At 30.3% G+C, this 14,634-nt stretch overlaps 1 protein-coding gene across 2 annotated transcripts; it reads right to left on the bottom strand.

Annotated features, from left to right (window-relative positions):
• Positions 1–6,488: 6,488 nt before the first annotated feature.
• On the bottom strand, positions 6,489–12,470 carry LOC109809221 (AT-hook motif nuclear-localized protein 1). 2 transcript variants are annotated; one of them, XM_083075396.1, is made up of 6 exons: positions 11,191–12,470; positions 9,573–9,640; positions 8,984–9,115; positions 7,860–8,021; positions 7,174–7,403; positions 6,489–6,552 (listed from the first exon to the last, which is right to left on the bottom strand). In XM_083075396.1, exons 1-6 carry the CDS (start codon positions 11,579–11,581, stop codon positions 6,504–6,506), a joined length of 1,032 nt encoding a protein of 343 aa, XP_082931522.1. In that variant the 5' UTR covers positions 11,582–12,470; the 3' UTR covers positions 6,489–6,503. The 2 variants fall into 2 exon arrangements, with proteins under 2 accessions (XP_082931522.1, XP_082931523.1); XM_083075397.1 differs by lacking the exon at positions 6,489–6,552 and adding an exon at positions 6,825–7,001 and having other exon boundaries at positions 11,191–12,467.
• Between the last annotated feature and the right edge of the window lie 2,164 nt (positions 12,471–14,634).

Raw genomic sequence — 14,634 nt, 5'->3', positions numbered from 1 at the left:
TGATTGAGTTAGTTCCATCATCCATGAGTTAACATAGAAAATTTAGAAAAACTAAGCTAATACAAATTGATCGATTTGGATAACAAATTTTCGTATATCTGACTTTACCTATTTAGGGATCACCTAAAATTATAAATAGGCATGATAATCTAATCCGGCCCGGTGAGTATCCCCCTGAACCTAGGGGTGGGTAGACGGACCCGGGTCCGCGGACCGGTCCGTAAGTCCACGGATTTCGCGGATAACGGACCCGTTTTTTTTCAAATCCGTATGACTATGTCTAATTTTTGAGCCCAGCCCGTGAAGTCCGCGGACTTAGCGGATTTAATCCGCGGGCTCGTGGGCTAGTCCGCGGACTTCACTAATTAATATTTTTAAATAATATGATTTTAATATTAAGTTGTGTATTTAATTTTTTAAATTATTATGACATTAAAATTATGTTTAGGTGGTAGGTATTTGTCATTTGAATTACTTTTATGACATTTTGATGCTTTTATTATTGAAAGTTTGGTACTATTATTTAAGTATTTGTAATTATTTTTATTTTAATATTTAGTATTTTAAACCATTTTAACTATTGATAAATTTTAGTATGATAAAATTTAGCTTATAAATAAAAAATATTTTTTTCTTCTAATTTTATGTATTTTTATTTTTTAAAAATTTATTTTTTTGAACCATTATTTAGGCCCGCGGACCGGTCCGTTATCCGCGGATTTTGGCGGGTCGGATACGGACTTAAAAAATAAGTCCACTTATTTTACGGACCGGACTTATCCGGCCCGTATAAAATGCGGGATTTACGGACCGGGCCTTAAACGGGCCGGACCGGTCCGTTTACCCACCGCTACCTGAACCTGTCCCCGATTTAGATGAGGAAAATTTGTGTTTACCGGGTTCGGATTTTTCCTACTTGATACAATTTTTTACATATAAAAGTTTATAATTTTGGTTTATATATATATATAAATAATTTTTTAATTATATTTATTAAGAGGGGCGGGGGCAGGGGCGGGGCGGGGAAACCTGAACCCCGTCGAGGACAGGGATGGGTACCCATATTTTACTCCTAGCGGGTATCGAGGGCGGGGCGGGGGCAGGGGCATGGGCAGGGGTGGGGAACATAAAACTTGCCCCTGCCACGCCCTGTTGCCATGCTTAATTATAAAGCTTTTGATTTCTATTACTTAGAATAAAATCACAAATTTCTCCTATTGAACTACTAATTTGATGGAAGGTTTTGAAGGCAAATGTAAAGATGTTATCTTATATTTTAAAATAAAGATTAAATATTTTTTTAATCCCTCTAATTTAGAATAAATTTATTTTTATCCCTCAAAATTAAAATTATTATTTTTAGTCTATGTAATTTAAAAAAAAAAATCATTTTAGTCTCTCAAGTCACCAATAGTATATCTAAAAATAATAGATTAAGATAATTGTGCACCACTAGTTGAGTTTAATGTGATATTTTCACTAACAAGACACTAATATATATATAAGGAGGGATCCGTTTACTCTATGAGTAAGTTTACCTAAATTTATTCTATTCAATAAGTCATGTTCTACATCAAATTTTAACGATCCAACCATTGAATTTAAAGTTCTTAATGCATAGATCAAATCTGCAAATTTTTAAAAATTTTGAAAATCATTTGATACTTTATTTCATTAATTCAAATGAATGTATAAAATAATTTTATGATTATCCGTGAATTTGAATTAATGAAATGAAATATCAAATATTTTCAAAATTTTAAAAAATTTACAAACTTGATTTATGCATTAAGAACTTTAAATTCAACAGTTGAATTGTTGAAATTTGATGTAGAACATGAGTTATTGAACGGAGTAAGTTTAGGTAGACTTACTCCTGGAGTAAACAGATCCCTCTTCCATATATATATAATTTATGCAATAATATTTAATAAATTTTTTAATAAATTTTGAATATAAAGACTAAAACAAGATTTTTTGAAATTACAAGGACATCTAAAAAGATCAATTTCAAATTTGAAGGAATAAAAATAAATGTACCTTATATATAAGGGATTAAAAACATATTTAAACTTTAAAATAATAATAAAAATTGGTGATAAAAAAAATCAATAGGGGGACGTTTGGTTTATGTAAAGTTTTTACTTTTCCAAAAATTCAATATTAAGAGTGTTAGTTTTCATATTTAGTTTCTCAAAAAATAAGTTTCTAATGACTTTTACATAGGTTTCTTACAAAATTGTTTCCATAGACATAGAGAGGTAGGAAACTAATATGCCCCTGTTAAAAATAAAGTTATAATGTGATAAAAATGCTATTTTTATTTATTTATTTAATATAATAAAAATCTTTAATTATTATGCAACATTTATAAACATTCCTTAAAATATTTATGATCAATTAAATAAATTTTAATCATTCATAAAAATTATGATTCTTAAGATTTATAATTCTCATGAATCATGATTCTCAAATATGAAAAATGTTCTGTATCACTACAAGAAAATTATCATATAGTAACACGTATTCTATAGTGACACAAAAATTATCACTAAAAACTACTTTTACCTATCTAATAAATATAATACATGTTAGTATATTGTTAAAAAGTATGAACATAAGTTATAGTAACATACAAAATATGTTATTAAATTTCATTTAAAATCAAGACTAAAATTATATGCAGTTATATGTCACATATATATATGCCTATATAAAATGTATTTATAGTGACATTTTTTATATGTTACTATATGTAACATTTCTTACGATGTATGTCAAATATTCCGTGAGAGATACATAAAATATTTCACGATAATTTATCATTTTTATTTTATTTTAAAATATTAAATTTGATGATATTTATTTAAAATAAGAACTTTTAGTCCTTAGTTATTACTTATCAGTTTTGTGACCGTATAAATCGTGTTTATATACAATAAATAAACAAATAAGAATTTCACAATTCTGGTGATGGCCGGATGATGTTACTGTTATGATTGTCATTTGTGGAATCATGTTATGCATTTGATGAGTTTTGAATGTTTGTGAAAAATGTTTTTTTTCTTCTTCATAATTATAGTAGTAAGTTCTGCATTAGTTGTTGAGGTTTTGCGATCACGTATCATGACTATTCTATATTTGTATATGGTTTGTGTTTTGAATGTGCACTTTGCACAAACTTTATTTTTAACGTCAATGTACATTTTGCATTGGGTGACTTTCATAATAATAATAATTCCTTTGATTAAAAAGAAGAAAAAAAATAAATCACACTTTCTTTATCTCTGAATCCCTCCGTCCTAAACATTACTTAAATTGGTATTAATATTTGTCAATGATATTCTATGAACAAATACGTAATTTAGTTCCCAAAAAATATAGTCCTTAAATTTATAGTGCGTTTACTCACTCGTTGCATCAACTCGGATTTGTGTCATGTAGAAGCTGACAATTGTAATTTCTATTGAAAATGTTTTGTTGGCGTCTGAAAATTCTTATAATATTCGGTTAAACTTTTTTTTACAAGTATTTATAAGAGAAAAAATAAAATTAGTTTTTCCAAGAGTTAAAATTAACTTATGTATAAGTTAACTTATAAAGTTCTTTCATATTAGTTCATCTAAATTTATTTATGTATAAATTAAGTTTAACTTGTGAAAAAGTTAATTTTATTTTTTTAATTTTCTTTTCCTATAAATATGTTTTTGAAAGAGTTTATTCAAATGTGCCCATAGTTTATGAATCTATTTAGATAAAATTCTTTAAAAGTAGTTTTAGAAAAAATAAGAAAAAAAATAATTTTCTCTATAAACGAAAATTAGTTTATACATAAACTATTTCATTTTTTTTCTCTTAAAAGTATTTATGAAAATTTTTATCCGAACAAATCCTAACTTGTACATTAATAAATTTATAAATTAAATGCATGACAAATATATATGCAGCAAATGAGTTGCCTTTTTATTTTTTATTTTTTCCTTTTTAAATGTAAGAGCTTATTGTATGATCTACTTCGTGCGTAACAAGTAAACATATGAAAAATTGGATGAGCCTCGGAAGCAAGAATTTAGAAGAAAAAAAAACTAGACCCAAAACAATAAGTTTCACTTAGAATTCATATATCTATGCCATATTTATCCCAATGGCTCTCCTCAATCCATCCATTGTAGACCTTGGCAATGAAGCTTTCAATTCTTGTCTTAAGATTGTCATCGGATTCTTCTTGCTCTTGCCTTATAATTTCATCAACATTGTCCTCACTTTCATCTTTACTATGTGCACCATCATCACTTTCATCAACTTTATCATCAATTGCATTCTCTAAGAAACCACCTTGTGCTTCTCCCCTTACTTCAAAAAAAGATGGAAGTAAAGGCAAAGCCTTGTCATCAACATTATCCACACTTTCATCTTTAATATCACCAAGAAATTTACTATACACGTCATCACTTTCATCAACTTTTTCATCCGTTGCATCCTCCAAGATGTCACCTTGTGTTTCTCCCCTTACTTCCGAAAAAGATGGAAATAGAGGCAAAGCCATGTCAACTTCTGCTAAATATGGCTTACGACTTCCCACAAGAATGACAAAAATTATTGTGTTAATCACGAAAAACACTAGAAAAGATGTTGATGACGTAGAATTGTGAAGCGAGATTCCAACTATGCACAAAATTACAGGTATTAATATCCTGTCTAGATTAACATCCATATCTACGAAAACTATTTAGAGATCATGCTTTGAGGTATTTTTGCACCAACTTCGAATATCTCGATGTATATATAGGGAATTTTTGCTCAATATTTTATGAGGTTTTCTTAACAAAGTCGCTAGGGGATTATTTCTTGGAAAGATTCATGAAATGTGTTGATGAAACGCGTATTATTTTCCAAGTAATGGAAGCCTCTAAGCATTAATGATCAACAAATTATTTAACATTTAGTTTCTCCCTTCTACGCTGTAGGAAACTTCCTGGCGGCAAAGTTAATTGGCTGTGGCTTGCAAAGAATTTATATATTGACAAAATACTCGGAACATACTATTGTCATTTTTGGGGGGACTTTTTCATATACAAGAATCCAAAAGCAGACTTTATTTTATTTTTTTGTTAGCTGAGACTTTATTTAATACCAAACTAGCATTTAAGTATCTATAAATGCATGAAGTAATAATTATTTTTTATATACATTAAATTTATTTTATTATATTTTTAATAAAATTAAATTGATATATAAAATAAGATTAATTTGATTTAAATTTAAGGATAATAGTAACATTGTAAAAGTAATATTTTAAAGACAAAAACATCTGTTAGAACTTACAAAGTATGATTTAATTTGAATGTTAAGATGGTACATATTCATAATAGTAATAATAAATTAATTTAAATATAAAATAGTAGTTAATTTTATAATTTAAAATAAAAATATTTAATTTAATTTTGAATTTGAAAATAGTAACATACTTATAATAACAATAATTTATATTCAAAAAAATTATAAAATCTTAAAAATTCATTCTCTCTCTCTCTCATACGTTGTACGTAGATATCACTATGTAATAAGAAAAGAAAAAATATTGTTATTTAATATATATATATATATATATATATATATATATTTATTGAGTTATTTGAGAGGGAGATATACAAAAGTCTTATTCTCCAAGGTTTATAATATAGTCGAGTTTATAATATATGAGTACATAAAAAAATATAATGCATGTTTTACCTCTATCAACTATTCATCGATGTTGTCATTTAATTTTAGTTATTCAAATTTTTTTTTTATTCTTTTAACAATATGACATGTGATTTGATGGGTAAAAACATTTGTTTAAGCAGAGATCTACTATTCTACTCTGACCTGTGCAAGGGTGTAATAATTTTGACATTTTGTGCATAAGTTCGTGTATTTCTCTTTTGTAATATAGCACTAAACCCTAAAGCGAGTGACACTCTAATGCTATATAAGGAGGACGAGAGTAGAATTCCCTATTTTTTTCTTAATACAACGGTGACAATAAAGTTTTCAGTTAGCCATGATCTCACGTAAATTATTCAAACCCCTTCTGAAGTCAATCCTAACGGTTTTGAAAATATAATTGGGTACGAATACCTCGCATCGCATGCATATCAAATATAATTACGAACTAGCAGCTAGTGGGAAGAAGCCGAGTGGGTCACTTACAGTCTCAGACAGGGACATAGACACAACAACTTTACTTTGCAACATTAAACTAATCCAAAGCCGTGGGGTTGTCTCAAAATATCACTCTCAATTCTCAAACAACTCCTTTAAAATTTTATATTACCCACAAAAATAATAAAACAAAAGCTAGGCCAAAATATTATATTACTATTACCCACAAAAATAATAAAATAAAAGCTAGGCCAAATCAACCTGAGAATTTAGACATAAAACCAAAGTTCAAGAAACATTTATATATACAAGACAATATATTGATGTTACATGCCCGAAGATTATGGCCGTTGACATGACTAAAATAATCCAAAGCAAATGCCAAACCCAGCTTCACGGCATATTTTTCTACACAAAACAAACCTCATCAAGAATATGGCTATTGACGACAAAGCACCCCAAGATTCTCGGAGGAAAAAAGCTAAATCATAGAATAAAAGCAAACTGTGTCTAAGAATTTATTTAGATGCATACAACATATTTATAATAAGGATTGAATACCAACTCATATTGAAACAGAAGAAACCTACGTCTTCTATTTTACAACTATTGTCTCAATTTGAAAGACATCACATGGAAACCAACAGATTGAGTTATCAAAGTAGTAACAGAGCTTAAAATAATTAGAAATGATGATTCTCAAATTAAGAATAATGTCTTAACAAGAAGAAATAACGTGGATTACACAATCTAACACTCCAAAGGAAGATGGATTCTCAGGAATAACTATGACATCAAAGTGTTCTTCGCGACACAACATCGGCATTAAAAGCATCCCTAATCAGCCAACTCAAATTCTACAAGAACAGGAACCTGGTAAATAAACCTCTGAAAACAATGCTGGTCCCGGTACACAGACAACAAGCTTACTGTCACAACAAACAAGGGAAAACAAGCCAACAACTAGGAACCGTGTTGTCAGCAGCAAATGTAAATGCAGATGGAATGAGGCCCTAATAAATTAATTACCCTGCAGGAAGTGACACGTTAATGTCAGTTGGCTTATTCTTGGCCTCTGACGGCATAGCAGACCAATTTTCACCGCGGATGGTGGTTGCTGCTGCTGATAGAATTGGTATTGGATCAAGGGTAGAGATTGGAACAACTGCAGTTGGTGTCACACTTGATATCACCTCATGTTTCTGTTTTCTTGGCTTCTGCTCATGTTGGTTTCCTGCCAGAAAACTTCCTACCACTACCTGATACATATCAATCAATTGGAAAATAGAATTATCAGAAATTCAGAATCATGTAAACTTTGTTAGAGTAAATTACCCTGACATTCCTTGAGATTTCATAAGATTGCATACACAACCCTTGCTTTTATAATGTTTGCAGTAGCCTCCCTTACAGGGGTTAATAGTGTAATGATTTTCGAATCATTAAGGGGTTAACTGGTTAAAGGGTTACTATAGAGATAGAAAAAGTAGGAAGTATATGTGCAATTTCACGAAATCTCAAGGGTTGTCTATGTAATTTTCTCGAAACAGGATCTTTGTTTCATTTCATCCAAACTTATAATTCCATTAAGTGGTCTTTGTCTTTACTCTTTAGTACGTGAAGCACATTAGTCTGTTACATATTTGATTTAGGCCTATGCATACTTCACTGATTAAAAAAGGAAAAGGGAATAAAAGTATGAACTGAAAGCATACCTGCACAGGACTTGCAGCCACTAAAAGACCAGCTACTCCACCACCTACAACACGTCCATCAGGGCTTGCCAGAGATACACTCATGCCACCTGATCTGCTTCGTGTTCCTCCACTTTCACTGGGCATGAATGAGCCAGATAAAGACAGAATTTCAAACCGTCCCTGTAGAAACAGAAGCAAGAAAGATGGGACCTCCTCTTGTGATATACTTCAAATATGGATGCCGAATGAAAAGAAATGACGGATTGAGGAGTTGAGCTAGAATTTTGACTGGGTTTAATGAAACTACTGAAGATTAAGTAGCAGCTGTAAAGGGTAATACACATCCAAAGACAAAAGCACGAGTGAGTAACATGGCTCATGTTAAGCCCACATCGTTCGTAATTGAGTGGTCAAGAAACAATCCAACTTGGTCAGTTAGGAATTCAGAGTTTCAGACAGATCAGAGGCTGTTAAGCATTTTCCAATATTAATTTCTATTGAAACTCGGACCTCCACTAGATTGAACACTATTCCATAAGAACAATTGTCTACTATGCAGCCAAAGAAAACCAGAGTCAATACATTTGTTAAGAGATTTTCAAACGCTAAATTTTCCAACCAGTTAACTTTTGAGTTGATATAATACGCCAAAGCAACAATGTATTCAAGAATTTCAACTAATGACAAAAGAAAATCATTGCCAAAAGGCATTATGCAATTTACATATGAATCATTGCCAAAAGGCATTAGAAATGGCATATTTTAATATATAGCGCAAAACAAAAGTTGGAGTGATAAAAATCTAGGTTCAATTCCAGATAAATATTGCTTTTATAATTCAAGCAAAAACACAGAATAAGAAGACAGACAAAACATGATGCAAACAACATCAGTACACATCCAGATCCATCAAGGGCATTGTCATAATAGGAGGAACAACATACAGGTAGGTTATCAACAGTAGTGTATTTATATTATGATTGTTTTTAAAACAATGGTTAATATGCAAATCCAATAATTAAGAGGAACAGTGTGACTGACAGAAATTTTCTCTATGAAAGATACTGTAAAATAACTAAAAATAAATTCGATATGTTGTTCATTGAATAAAATGAGACTATCAGATTGCACAAATGCTTCACCTCATATGTCAATGTGCCCCCAGAAGAATCGGGCTGACGAAGTGTGACACTTGATATGACACCATTAGCTGAAAGAATGCATATAGCTCGTGGCCCTTGCTGAGAAAACGATATAACCTTCATAGTAACATCCTAAGATAACCAAAAGAAAGTAGTTGTCAACCATCGAATAAAATAGTCCAGTAAAAGAAAATGAATATAGAATTTGTTTAGAAACAAGTTCAGAAGTGTTTTTTTAGAGTTTCTCTACTGAAAAATACTCTTTATTTTCAGTAAAGAAGTTCTAAGAAATGCTTCTAATTTGTATCCAAATAGGTTCATAGTCATTCCAGGAAATTAACAAGTTATTATATGTTCTCTTTCTCATTGTCATTCTTTTGATAATTAATCACTCATCTTTCATATAACCGTCACTTCATATGGGGAAAGGCATGTATGTAACATAGGCCTTGTCATCCCAGCATAGAAATAATTGTAAAACTGGACACAAGGGAAACATTTGGAGGAAAGGATAAAAAAGGTCATAATACATCGCTAGGCTAACAATAAAAGGAGCAAAGCATAGGGAATAGATATTTCTGACACTTACCTCACCAGAATTAACAGTGATGATATGGGGAGTAAAATTAGCACCAACTGAGCATGCAACCCATTCACCTAAAAAGGGTAAAAAAATATCAATAATTAGCAAAAAAATTTGGAAATGAGAGAGTCTCAGTTTCTACTATAAGACATGTAATATAGGCCGAATAAAGAATAAGAATATTTAAACCAGAGTTACCATCTAAAAAGTTGCAAAATTATAATTTTGCCCAAGATTGATTGAATAATCTTGATAGTGCATGTCAAGAGCTAATTATTATTTTTCATTATTGCAAATAACTACTTCAAGACTCAGCATAAGGTTGGTTAAATAAATGGTGCATCAAATTTATTTCTTCTATTAACCTTCATGACAATCAAACAATATTATTAAATTAAATTAAATTTCTAAATAAAAATACAAAAAAAAAACTTTGCAAAATAATTCAAAAAAAAATCTTGTTTGACAGTAGTATTTGTTACAAAAGCTATCCAATCCAATTAATGTCAAGCATGAACCAAGAGTTTCCATAGAAACTTAATATTTGTGTAATTTGTAAAAGCAAATTGGGAAAACTTGCTATCATCCCTCAGCAAAAATAGAAGCTTATCAAAACTTAGAAAACAACAAGCAGAAAGGCAACCAAACATTGAACAGGAAAATTGACAAACAAAAAAAAAGTGGCAAAAGGGAATAATAATAATAGATTAAAAATAATAAAGCTCTATGAAAACCAGTTTGTAAAAAGTCTTCATGCATCTAATGCATATCAAATATCATATTACCATCTTATACACACAAAATAATCCATGATGCCTAGACTATTGCAATTTCTACCTCGTTTATTTTTAAGACATTAATCTGCGATCAAACAGTTAGTTTGTTACTTTGTTTCCCATTTAAATCTCAGAATAATATTTAGCTTGCATGCACAAGTATCCCAACATATCAGCTTGGTCATCCAATAAGCAGTATAAGAAGGAAGGACCACTTGCATCACCTATCAACAAAGTACTAAATGGCGTTTATGCGAGAAGACCAAAAAGAGAAGCTGATGTCAACTTGGCCTTAGGATAGGACTTCTTCACAAACAACACACAGCGCACAACAATATTAAAGTCCTTCCATCACTCTAGCCAACTCCTAGAAAGCAACACCCACAACTCCACCACACACAAAAACCAAATAACTAGAAAAACGACCCAAATAGTTTTTTTCAGCATTTTTATTTTGCTCCTATAAGTACAAGTTTGTTCCCCATCAGTAGCAGATTAGAAGCAGGTAGTACCTAACATAGTACCTAGAAAGATTTGGTTTGGGTTCCTACGATGAAGGTTTGAAGTGCCAAAACGACAGACATAACGAGATTCCACCGTCCCATACCGACCCACAAAGCTAACTCACTTTTCAGGACAACAATTACCCTAACTTAGCTCATCCAATCAATCAGAGGCCCCACACCCTCAATGTGCCTCCCTCTATAAGCCAAATACTCATCCCAATTTTCCAATTTCCAACACTAACACAACACCACTTCAACTCAAATTATTATTTTTATTTTATATATATGTGCATATAAAAAAGATCATAAATAGAAGAAATACTGTAGAATTTTCTTTAGTACCTAAATTCTCCAACTCAAATTTGGCTTTGCTGACAGAGCTGGTTGGCTTTATTTTTCCACGCTTCTCCACCGAGAAATCGATCACCGGCGGCAACGGGGCGGAGGAAGATATCGGCTTCGGAGACAGCGCCATGGCCACCGACCCATCCGGTGCATACTTTCTCGGCCGGCCCCTCTTCTTCTTCGCGGGCATCGTCGCCGGAGACACCTCCGTCGCCGCCGTGTGCGGCGGATGTGGCGGCGGCTGAGCACTCCCCGCCGTCGCCGGAATCTGCGTCGTGGATCCGCCGGCCGGAGCCGGGTTTTCGGTCCTCGGAGCTACATGGTAGTCCGACGGAGCATCCGATCCCACCACCGTAACACCGCCGCTAACACCGCCACTGGCCTCCATGTTCAAACACTTGTGAAGTAGTAGTTACGCATACCATAAACTAAAACCACACATCAATATCTCATTTTTTTTTCTTCTTCAAACTCAATCACCCAAAAGCTCTGCTACTATGCTGGGAAATAATTTTTCAGAAAGATGAAAAATTTAAGCCAGAAAAATGAGAAAATCGAATTAAAAGCTAGCTTCAGAAGCTGGGCATGAAACAATATATGAAAAATCTTCAACTTTGCACCATTTAGATAAAATTTGTCACTAAAAATAAATTAGCAGGATTGGATGCCCAGAAAAAAATAAAAATTATGAGCTTAATTTTTGTGGGAGAAAATAATATGTGAGTTTAGAGAAAATAGATGGGAAAAATATTGTGCAGAAAGAAAGAGTGAAATTTGAAATATTTTGAGTTTCCAAGGGAAATGAAAATGGGCAGATAAAATGAATCCTTGTTTTTGTTGTTCAGGTAATTGGGTTCCTAACTTTCCTAAGACTGTCCAAATTGAGATTAAAAAATAAACAGATGGAAAAGGAGATATACTGAATTGGGGGTATTAAAAAATATTTTAGTGAATAATTATTTAATGAGGGAAATAATATTTTAACGGAAATAATTATTTGGTTTTGGTTGGAATCTGGTGGAGAAATGTATAAAATAGTATTAAAGTTGTTGGGAGGGGCTTTCTTTTTCTTTCCTCCATTTAAAAATATATAATAATGTGTGAATATGGACAAAGGGGAAAAAAGAAAGAAAAAAAAAAGAAAAGAATCACCACACGTTACCATATGATTTTATTAGGTGAATGAAAAAGTAAAATAGGTTGCCAAGAAACAAAGAAACTATCCTGGAAAGGAAATGGAAGGCATGGTAGAGAGTCTCTCAAGGCAAGCCATGTATGACAATATCATTATAGCTCATAGCAACTTAGGATTATGGCATCAATTGTAACTAATAAGCATCACTCCATCTTTCGACTTATACATATCATTTTACTTTATATTTTAATCAAACCTCTCCACTTGTAACAAATTAACATTATTTTAAAATGCAACTTTTTATATTAAACTCAAGTGTTTGCTTTAAAAATTACTTTAACTTTGTTCCTGAAATTATTTAAATTTTATGTCATAAGTATGAAGTATCTTGTTAATAACTATGTTTTTGTATAGTCTCTTCTTTTAACTAAATATTTTAAATCTTATATGGAGGATTTAGTAAAAAAAAAAAAAAACAAATGGGAAAATGAAAGGAAAATGAACTGTGACCCGCACTTTGGCTTTTGTGAGGCTTAAACAAAGCTTTATTTATGAGTGGAATAAATTGTAAAGCAAGGCATTCATAAATTCTCCCTCCACTTCTAAAGGAAAGTAAAATTGAGAGATATAGATGAGATGATGATGAAACCAACAAATAAATAAATAGAGTGCTTATGCTTCTTCTATGTTCTAGTACAAACTCCTGCTTTTCCACTTTCAAATCTCTACCCCTGCCTAACTGTTGACCCACTCAAACACTTTTTACTTTTTTTTAATAATAATAATAATAATGTATTTATACACAACTTTTAAAACTAAAATTTTAAATATAAGATATTTTTTAAAAAAAATAATTATTAATTTTTTTAAAAGATTTTCGAAAAAAAAATAAACGAATCATTTACGTTATTTCAATACAAATCCAGATGAAATGATAGAAGAAATTAAATTCAACTTCAACTCCTGATCATAATTTATAATAAAAATGAAAAAATTTAATGACTTTGTGGAACATTTTAAATAAGAATTTTGATAAAGATTTAAATTGAACAATTATTAAACAAGTATTTAATCATGTGTAAATTGTTTCTATTTAATTAAAAAGAAAATAGTCAAATTATTTTTCATGTAAGTTATGAGTTATTTTTACGAGTTCTTATAAAAATATATTTAAATAATTGGGGAATAACTTTTTTATATATGTAAGTTATTTTCATAATTTTTCCTGTACATTTACGCTCACAAAATATATTTAATATAATTTTTATCTACAAAAAGTTTAGAATAAGAAAAAGTATTAAAGAAGACTATCAATTTTGGTGAAAATTTATAGTAAAATTTGTGCATTACCCAAAAATTAGAGAATATGATTATCAAAATTCAAGTCGCAACTAGCATAAGACTAAACAGGTGTAACAATAGAGTTAGCGAGAGTTTTAATATCCTAAATAGGGTTTTGTTTTTATTAGCAAAAATCAAAAAAGAGTGTTTTGTAACCTCCTACATGTTTCAACTTATTATTTTTATATTTCAATTAAATTTTAATATTTTTAAGAAAATATCAAATTAAAAAAATTTATTGTAATAGAAAATATTTATCATAAGTTTAGAATATAATTTAAATGATCAAAATCATTTATTTTAATTATAATATAATAATTACAGTGATTATAATATAATCTTTCAAATACTTGAACTATTCAGCACTGTGATTTCTCTCTTAAAACTATAGATTATTTTAAATAAATTAATGTAATTTTGCGTAGAGTTTACTCCTTAATATTTAGTAAAATAGTAATATAAATATAGGTGTTGCGTCTAAGTAGATCATGTGGTGAAGTAGCAATGGTTGTTAGTGGTTGCACATGCTGGACTATAAAATTGAGTGCCTTCGCCTCTTTAATGCTGTAATTATCTTTTCCCAATAAACATGCTTATTTTAAGCGCTTAATGGAATCATGCCTGTTTGAAACTCCCAGGTTACAATTCATAAACTTATCACAATTACTTTTAAGATTCACTATTAATACCACTTTTTATTCTCTAAATTTTTTTAAGGATAAAATAAGTTTTCCTCACCCTAAAACTTTTTAACTTTGATTTTAATCTATCTAATTTTTTCTTTCTATTTTGATTTTTTTAATTTAAAAATGCATTAGTTTTATAAGTTTATAAGTTTTAGCTTCTTTAAAAAAAATTTGGAAATGCATAAATTTTATGTTTAAAAATAAACGGAAGTAGGAACATTTGAGTTTATAATTTTTGGTTTTTTTTAAAATTTTTATCTTTATTTTTTTACAACAACC

The sequence above is a fragment of the Cajanus cajan genome, chromosome 5 (assembly GCF_000230855.2).
Source record: "Cajanus cajan strain Asha chromosome 5, NIPB_CcT2T_4, whole genome shotgun sequence".
NCBI lineage: Eukaryota > Viridiplantae > Streptophyta > Magnoliopsida > Fabales > Fabaceae > Cajanus > Cajanus cajan.
Note: the sequence above shows the minus strand (reverse complement) of the source record. Positions and strands in the feature narration are given on the sequence as shown.

Excerpts from the sequence above, each read along its gene's own strand:
- LOC109809221 (XM_083075396.1), bottom strand. The coding sequence starts at position 11,581 with ATGGAGGCCAGTGGCGGTGTTAGCGGCGGTGTTACGGTGGTGGGATCG. Across the intron at positions 9,641-11,190 it reads ATTTGAGTTGGAGAATTTAG|GTGAATGGGTTGCATGCTCA; the intron begins GTACTAAAGAAA and ends TACCCTTTTTAG. Across the intron at positions 7,404-7,859 it reads TGGCTGCAAGTCCTGTGCAG|GTAGTGGTAGGAAGTTTTCT; the intron begins GTATGCTTTCAG and ends GATATGTATCAG.